The following is a 9,406-nucleotide window of genomic DNA, read 5'->3' as shown; positions in this document are numbered from 1 at the left end:
AAAAGGCAAAAGATTGACGATTACCACTAACTTTAAGGTGCGAAATTTTAGGCAGCGGCAAAAAAATTCGGCCCGTGGGCCGTATCGTAAAAAGCTGGACCGGTCACGTGCGTATAATTAGCCAATCAAATTCGAGGATTTAGGATTCCGGCCCGCTCAGATGCTTAAGAAAAAAAAATAAAAAAGGTTATCTTATAGTCGCTGCATTCATTCCGAGAAAAAAAAAACCTGTTAACAAAATAGCACCTTTCGTAAGGTTGTATGCCTGATCTCTGATCTCCTCCCTAGCGGACAGCAAACAATAGCGTCTTAAACAATAGCGTCTTAATATTTGAATTCTGTTATTCTTGCAGAGCCATTCTCTGAAGACAACCAAAGAAGACCGTCGAATATTTGGTTGTTCATCGTTTCCTTATGTACACAGATTACTCAAGCTGTTTTATCACTCTGCTGTCAGACTGTACAGTCTATAATTGTGATGAGTAACTTAATGATTGGCGAGTAAACATAGAGCTGTAACCAGGGTAGGACAAATTAAAACAGTACTGAAAAACGTTCAGTGGTTAAAATGATTAAAACAGCTCGATTCGCGCGCCAACATCTTCATTCTTTAAAGGCTATAGACTGAAAGTGGAAAGCTTATGTTTTAATCTTTTTAACCAAAGAACGTTCTTCACTACTTATTAAATTAGCGATTAGCGCTTATTCCCCACTTGCCTGGTTGTGTCTTCTGTCCCCACGACTTCCTTCCACCAACGTCGACCCGTTTTGTAAGGTTTTTGTGTGTTTTTATACAAAAAGCAAAGCTTAAATCGACTTGCCTGAGAAACTCAGCGAACTTAAAGTAACTTAAAGTGGAGTTTACACTAAGTGTTGATCATGTATTTCGACACTTACAAACCAGACTGCATTAACTCGATTTTTTACTAAAGTTACGCATCAGAGGCGCGGGTCAATTTCAACCGCGTTGATTACCGATGAGCCAGAGTATGGAAATTTGCTGCTCCTGTTAAAGTGATCTACTTTTTGAAAACTTTTTCTCCTGTGATTTTCCAAACTTGGACTTTTTTTGCCTAGTATTGCCTGGTTAGATATTTTGCGAATGTTTTGTAACCACGAATAGTAAGGGTCTCAAACTGAGTCTTTTCGTCCTTCTTGCAACCCAAGCTCAAACTCAACTTGTACCGAGTTCTCTTCCCTGCGAGTCGTGAAGGAATGGAACTGATGACGTATCTGTTGGCTGAGAGCAGACGTTCGCAAGCTCAGTTGATGTGCGGTTGCCACCACTGGGTAAAACGTATGGGTGACGCTACTTCGTAATCTAGAGTGAAGCGAGCGTATTTCCTTCTTGAAACGACTGTGTCTGAATGGGTAAAGAAACGGATTCACCAGCGAGTTCAGGTTAAAGCACGTGACAGGAAGCCAACCACCAACAATAAACAAAGAGCGCACGCTCGAGAATGACTTAGCCATATGCAGAACGTCCAAGAATGAGTATACGTAGACCAGTAAAAGAACAGTAGGCAGAGTAAACAAGATAAAATTAGATGACACCAGCACTGCGATTTTTCTCGCTAGCCTCGCTTCGCGTTTAATTCCGAACTGTACACTGGATTTCCTTGCATAGCAGAAGATCAAAACATACAGTCCCAGGCTAATTAAATAAAGGAACACGAATAAACCAGAAATGCTCAAGGTGACGTTTGATGTCTCTAGGATAACCTTACCCTTATGAAAAGGCATGGTACATTGAAACCACTTGTGGTATTTCAGCGTTTTTACACCCAACAGAGGCAAGCTTGCAAAGACGATAGCGGCTATCCATACAAAGGACAAGAGAGCGATCAACGTTCTCTTCTCGATCTTACCTCTGCATCTCTGGAAGTAAACGATGACTAGGTATCTTTCTAAAGTCAACATCAATGAGTTAATAACGGCGGTGACTTGACCTACAGTGAATATCATTCCCATGTACGTGCAAATCGAGGTATCGCTATCGTTGTCCATAATAGCGCGTGGCTTAACGTTGTATGAGTCACTGAATAAGTTGTTTTTGGCAATCGCCACGCCATGTACGCCAATGAGAAGGTCGCTTAACGCCACACTGCCAACTAAGATAAACGAACTGTTGTTCCTGAGCAATTTTGAAGAGATAATCACAACCAGGACGATAAGATTAAGGACGATGATCAATCCCCCCAATGCATACTGGGAAAGAAACAGCTTCCGAGGCATGCTGTATAGCTGTCTCAGGTACGGTACTATGACGTCATAGTTGTAGCATTCCGAGTTGTAGTCACAGAAACATTGTGGTGAGAACCCTTGTTTCACGAACTGTGCCGAAACGCCATATTCTACTTCTTTGTGATAATAAAAATCTTTTAAAGTTACGTAACACGTCATCTCTTCGTCATCTTCACCGCTAAACCCGTCCCCACTGTCCTCCTCATCGCCCATTTCGTCATCATCTAAATGCGTTTCATTTTTCAAGATCTTAATTAGATCACATGTGGAGCAGTGTTTGCTCCACGTGATCCCTAGGATCTTCTTGAGCATGGGCAACTTTAAAAGCCACTGACTTGGTATCCAATCATCATTTCCGTTCATTTTAAGATTTTCTAACAGTGGCAAATCTCTCGACGGATCTCCCTTCCATTCTTTGACATTATTATTTTGAAGATCTCTGAAGTAATAAAAATAGATATATTTTTAGTAGCGCTGCATTTAAAATATAGGCCGAGAAGCATAAAAGCTTCATATACATGTAAGTGCCATAGCCAAATATTTTAGAAAATAGCCTTAAGAAAATACGCGCCCTGATTGGTTTAAAACTGTGTTTTTATTAAACAATTAGATTATGAGCTCGAGATTTCCATCGCGTGATAGTTGACGAGGGCGCAGCCTGAGTCAACTATCGTGCATAGAAATCGAGGGCTAATATTCTAATTGTTTTAGTATAAATCTACTAGTCGTTCAAAACTCTATTTAAATCCTCTTTACAGACACATCGAAAACAAAAAGCGTCGAGAAGCGGCCGGCAGTTCGTTAACAAGCGCACTCTGCTAGGTTACTAACTATCTACTAAGCAAATAGATTATGAGCTCGAGATTTCTATCGCGTGTAGAAATCGAGAGCAAATAATTTTATTATTTAAGAAATAGAAAACATGTACCGTGTTGCTATCGAGTTATAGAAACACGAGTGGAAGTTTGGGAGAACGAGAAATGCAGTGGGAATACGAGCCGTAGGCGAGTGTTTCCACAGCGTTTTCGAGTTCTCCCAAACTATCACGAGTGCTTCTGTTAAACAACTAGATTATGAGCTCGAGATTTCTATCGCGCGATAGTTGACGAAAGCGCACCCTGAGTCAACTATCACGCGATAGAAATCAAGATCGAATAATCTAATTATTTTGGTATAAATCTACCAGTCGTTCAAAACTTTATCTAAATCCTCTCCACAGACACTTCGAACAAGCGTACACTGCTACGCTACTCACTATCTATCACAGAATAGATAGTGACCAGCGCAGCCAATCAGAGAACGGCATTCGTTATAGCGCGCTAGCAGATTTATGCTAAAACTCGATCGAAACACGGTACATGTTTTCTATTTCTGAAATATCTCTCAGTAAGTACGCGCTGCTATATGTCAATAAAGCGGGCCTTATTCCACTGTACGGCCCGCTCAAATGGAAAACTGCTTTTGGTGCCAAAATGTTTCCTGATTCGTTGCCAAGTTTTCTTCAATTTTCAGACAAATAAAAATTTAGAACTTTACGTTGCCTTTAAATTGTTAACTGAAACGTGCTTTCGACTTCTAAGTTTTGGGTTCTACGTACATCAGTCATTGAAGCCGTCCCACTTGACTTGAACTCGTTTCCCGGACCCTTTAGACTTGCAGTAGAGATCAGTAGAGATATAATAAATATTTTACTAACCTCGTTTTCTCAATCGTACTGTAAGTTACGTATCTCTGTTTTTTTGTCCCGTTCCATTCATAGCCCGTGCGCTTCGTGGTTATGACTCGAAGGGGAAAAAACTTGGGTCTTTCTGCAGGTACCGGAAAGCTTTGTATTTTTCAGTGGTCACTTTGGATTAGTCTTTATTTGGAGTTGTTTTGTTCACTGTCTTTTATTTCTTTTGTTTTACGTAATTTGTGCTCCCGGTACTCACAGAAGGAACCAAAAATTTGGTCTATAACTTACTTGTACGGTACGGTACTGTAAGAGGTATGTAATTAATGTAATTAACGTCATTTGCTTATTTTCGTGATAAAGCACAGTTTTGTCTAATACTGTAATTAGGTGCCTCATCACGCCAGATTATATGACGTATTTTCTTGTTTTTCTTACACGTTACACTTTGGACTGGTACTGAACTTAAAGTTGTGATTTAAATTATGAAAACTTACAAAGTGTGAAGATTGTTCAAGCCTTGAAATGAGTTTTCCTGGATGATTTCGATGCTGTTGTTGGCTAGGGACCTAAAAGTGAAGAGGCTTTAAATCAAATGTTGAATATCTCGTTATCTCGACAATGAAAGCTCAATAGAAACGCAAGGAATACGCTTCTCTATCCAATGAGCACTAGGATAGTAAATCTTTTTATTAGAGGTATATGGTTATGAAACCCGACAAACTTCAAAAAAGCAAATAATTAAGAATATCAAGATTTTAGTTGGGAGGTCCACAACCGTCAGGTGCCACACCGTCTGTTTTGTGCTCATACACTATGCGTGAATTAGTATCCGAAATGTTTCTGTCGGCTAGTTCCTCCGAAGTAACCAGCTAATGTGTTTTGTGCGCGGTCAAACAAAAACATACAACGGAGAACTTTTTCGGGCTTCATAACCATTTCCCTTAATTAAACCTAACACCTTTAGCCATTGTATGCAGGACTCTTCAAGTTTTCCTCCCGTTATGCTGTTGCTCAAAGCACTCTCCACCCAGGGGAATGAATAAAGTGTGGATGAATTTGAAGGCGCTCTTGGGAAAGAAAGAATGCTGTGCTTCGCGAAATGTCATTCGTGTAGAGTTACACTTCGTCGGGAGTAATGGACGGATGACTAAGTAAAGTGTAGCAACTTAGTGTTTGTGATAAAATTCACATGCTTAATAAAACAATTGCTGAATTCGATGTTTCAGAGTAATCAATGTCTCGCTCACTGTTATGGTCATCGGAAGTCTAGGTCTTACCTCGCCCTTGATTATTCTTGTTATCTCGAAAAATCTCATCCAGTATATTATTATTTGTAATTATTCAGCTCTGTTTGATTACTTTCCTATCGGCTGCTTGTTCTTGTGTTGTGGTAAAAACCAGACTTAGCATATGAGCCTACTCTCAGTTATTTACAACGGTTTTCAATAGGCCATTTTCGATGCAGTAAAATTTTAACGTGGTTCTGATGCTCTGACTTTTGACTAAAGCAAAAGAAATTGTTGATTCGTGCCTCACCTGTGGTTTCTTTTGTATAAGTCCCCTCAACCTGGAAACTATGTCAGAATTTAAATTTGCTTATGGTGTGCGGTAAAGAAAGAAGCAAAAGCGATCTCAGCACAAGTAGCCCAAGCTCACGCGAGTGACTGAGAATAGTTCTTGTCACGGTTGGGTTTTCTCATTTGCATCACAATACAATCTAGCATGTATGTGAGGCCATTCCGCGCTATTTTGTTGTTTCAGCCCGAAATTGCCTCGTATGTACGTTGAATTAAATTGTAATGCAAATGAGAAAAGTTAACCATGAAAACGATATGCTTAACATAAATTATAAGAATAAATCTGGGAATTTTAGCCGTCGTTAAGGAGAAAAACATAGGCATTTAATAAAGCAGAATTCCTGATCTTATCTTATTCTCTTTAGCCATTTCAGAGTGAGTTCTAGTTATGCAGTTGTTCTCTGTATGTGGAGAAAAAGGTAAGGAATTCTGCTGTATTTTTATTACTATCCTTGCTTCCTAACTATCGGCCACTAAAACTCCCATAAAAACCCTTACAAGGCATGTTACACAACACCGATTCTCAGTCACTCGTGAGCTTGGGCCACCGGTGATCCAAGCGACCGACTATGACAACGAGCCGATGACAAAGTGAAGAAAATTCGCGTTCACGGCTGCAGAGCACCTGTGATCAAGTCCTGATTGAACGTAAAAACGAGTAAAGAGATTCGAATTACCCGTGACACTCATTTAAAACTTAACCCTTTGATATAATCGAACTTTCTACTAACTACATTGTATAGGTTATTAAGACCACAACTACAGACTAACAAGATATTTCGTACGTACAGAAACTCAAGGTTGTCCAGTTTTCTGAAGATTCCCGCGGGGATAACACTGATTCCATTATTAGCAAGTGACCTGAGAATAAAATGAACTTACAGCGTCAGCGTCCTGTATTCATTACGTTTTCTCAATAAACTTACATGAAGAAAAAAATTCTGAAAAAAATTCAGGCCTTTCATATATTCATTTGCATTCTTCATCATCTATGGGTATGTCATGAACTCACAATGTGACCAGCTCCCATTTGTCTTGATAGCTCAGTTGGTAGAGCACTGCACCGGCATCGCAGAGGTCGTGGGTTCGATTCCCGTTCAGGCCTAAATTTTTCTTTGTTTGTTTGTTTGTTTTTTTTCAGGCTTTGATTTCACGACTGCTTAAATTGTGTATATAACTGCGATGATTAATCATGTCTTCATATCTTTCTCCGCAGTTCAAATATATGATCTTTCATATATTCATTTGCAATATACTTACACCAGTTGTGCTATTACCACACAGGTGGACTGCATCGTATGCCATCTACAACGTATAACATCTGCCGCAAAAGAACTAACTAGATTCCCAAAACAAGTCAATCTACATCAGTAAAGCTCCTGTTTGTTTAGTTAAACTGTTTTAGACATTTCAGCTAGACCCAGTCTGGCTAATTTGTGCCCAAGTCATACAAAGAGCTTAAGAAGATCCCATAAAATCAACGTTGACTCAGATCACTAGCTGGTTATCAACCAGAATATGATACACAATTATTGGATGAGGTTTTTGTGATATCCAGAATAATCAAGGTCGAGGTAGAGATTATCAACCGAAGGCTGAGGCTGATAACTCTTACCGAGACCTTGACTATTCTGGATATCACAAAAACCGAATCTGATAATTGTTTTATTATACATTGAACTAAAAAACAAAATGAAAGTCATGCTTTTTTCTTCTTCACGGACGGCAAGCAACACAAAGCGCGCAAACTTGACATGATTACCCTTAGAAATCATGCATCGCAGTCATACATGACAGGATTACCCCTGACCTTAAGTGTCCTTGACATGATTATTGTATAATCTGCAGCTAGATGACGTCACAGGCGCTGATACGAAAATTCACTGTACGCTTTCGGCCAATCAGAAAAGAGATGGTGAATTCAATGTATAATAATAGCAGTAATTTAACCGCGTGGTGAGTTTGCGAAGCTGACGTTTTGAACGTCACCTCTACGTCAGAGCACTGAACTGTAAGTTCTCGTCCCTGTTGTGACGAGAGGCTAACACGAAAAACATCACCCTCCAAAACTCGCTCCCGTTAATTTACCCTTTTCAACTTCGCTTTGACAACCAGCTTAGTATTTCACACACAGTCCCCGTCGCCGCACCCCATCAGTTTCTTAAAAAGACTAACGTCTCTACCAAGTCAGATTAGCTGCCTCCAGGTTTTTTGTTTCCCGAAAAACTACGACAGCAGGAACTGTTTCCTTCTCTTATTATACATTATGGTAAAGGCCTCGAGGACTTTTTAACAACTGAAAAGTCGTTTAGTATTCGATGTAGTCAAAACATTGCATATATTTCTAAAAGGACTGATGAAATTTAACTTCCTTAGCTTTAAGCGATAGGATAAGAAAATTAAATCCTTTCCCGAACTTGTTACTTATGGAGTCTCGGTTCTTATAGTGTCTTCTCGTTTGATATTAGCTGCCTCTCTCTTTTTTGTCTATCTCATTTTTCGAAGAAGCATGACAACGGGAATTATTATTTCTTATTTCTTACTTCTTATTTGAGTACAGTGACAGGTTCTTTAATAATTGAAAGGTCTGTTTCATCTAAAACCGCGAGTGAAAACATTGCACTCATGATGAAGAGGACTTTTCCACTTATTTTAGCATCAAGAAAAATAGAAAAAATTCTCTCGTGCATCTCAAGTTTAATGTAAGAGTATGCGTGCCCGCACGGACCTTAATACAAGAACACAAATTGCACTGTGCGCTGCAGACTGCGTGCTGAAATCTCTTAACATCATGTAAATTAGCACAATGCCCAGCCTTACAGCAAAGTAGAAGATGTTGCCACATTGTCGAACACGACACATGCCATCAAACTAAATTCAGACCTGAACTTGATGCTTTTTAATTTCCGATTAAATGCTCAGCATTGCTTATGACTGTTTACCTGAAAAATTCAAGGATTGCAGTTATTTGTCAACGTTAGGGCGTTTTTCTTTGACCTTAAAATGAAAAGGCGAAAACGGAGCGCAAGTAACAAGAACAAAAAAACTCGAATGAATAGAGAAAGGTTGACCTGTTTTAACGACTAAAAAACGCCCGCGAGTTTTGGTTGGTCTAGAAAACACGAACTGGGGAGCTGGATTTCACCGGTTTTGATTGATCTATCGAACGATGTATTTTCCATCATATTGTAGGAGAGACAAAGATTTCGAACAGGGAAACGAAGGCGAACAAAAGCTCTCATTGTTTCAACGTCAAACAAAAATCGTTCAAGATTTCGCTGTACATATAATTTTGCTCTGGTAAAAAGTAATTAAACTCGGTGATCATTCGACTTTATCTCGTAGAATGGTCAAATACTTACAAGGAATAAAGTTGCCTTGACAAGTTGAAATCCACGGATTCATTCTGCTTATCCACTGAGCACCGTCCGTAGACACGACCGTGGTTATCGTCCGCACACCAACACAGTGAAGAGCAACGTGTCCAGCTAGACAGGTTCAGGAATTCTAAATGCTGACCTCCTGACTGACACGTGCAAAATGAAAAAATAGCCACGGAGAGTAAAAACGTCTTCATTATGCTGTGGAAAGAGCAAATTCAAGGCTTGTTTATATCTGATAACGTATTGTAAAAGACTGTGAACCTTATGGCCGAAAATGACTCAAAAAAAAAAATAAAGTTCATCATTGCAAACCACAGGGAACCATTAGGTCATTTACAACATGAACAAAGCCTTTTCACTGAATTTTTACGTTTTGGAAAAAAACAAGAAGAAGAAGAAGAAGAAAAAAAAAACATGGTTTGAGAGTGCAATCTAACTATCGTCTTGGTAGACACCGTCTGGCAACCATTAAGTAATAAGCATTTTTTTGTGGTTTTCATATCAAGTGAAACAGTACATGTTTGTAT

The 9,406-nt window shown here is 39.3% G+C and overlaps 1 protein-coding gene and 1 non-coding gene across 2 annotated transcripts; one reads left to right on the top strand and one right to left on the bottom strand.

Annotated features, from left to right (window-relative positions):
- Positions 1 to 355: 355 nt before the first annotated feature.
- Positions 356 to 9,389, bottom strand: LOC145487603 (uncharacterized). Its single transcript, XM_081466425.1, has 4 exons — positions 8,859 to 9,389; positions 6,286 to 6,357; positions 4,414 to 4,485; positions 356 to 2,683 (listed from the first exon to the last, which is right to left on the bottom strand). Exons 1-4 carry the CDS (start codon positions 9,071 to 9,073, stop codon positions 1,132 to 1,134), a joined length of 1,911 nt encoding a protein of 636 aa, XP_081322551.1. The 5' UTR covers positions 9,074 to 9,389; the 3' UTR covers positions 356 to 1,131.
- Positions 6,529 to 6,601, top strand: Trnaa-ggc (transfer RNA alanine (anticodon GGC)). Its single transcript has one exon. It is a non-coding gene; the product is annotated as a tRNA-Ala (tRNA).
- Positions 9,390 to 9,406: the final 17 nt, after the last annotated feature.

This window comes from Orbicella franksi, chromosome 1, assembly GCF_964199315.1.
Source record: "Orbicella franksi chromosome 1, jaOrbFran1.1, whole genome shotgun sequence".
In the NCBI taxonomy this organism is placed as follows: Eukaryota; Metazoa; Cnidaria; class Anthozoa; order Scleractinia; family Merulinidae; genus Orbicella; species Orbicella franksi.
Note: the sequence above shows the minus strand (reverse complement) of the source record. Positions and strands in the feature narration are given on the sequence as shown.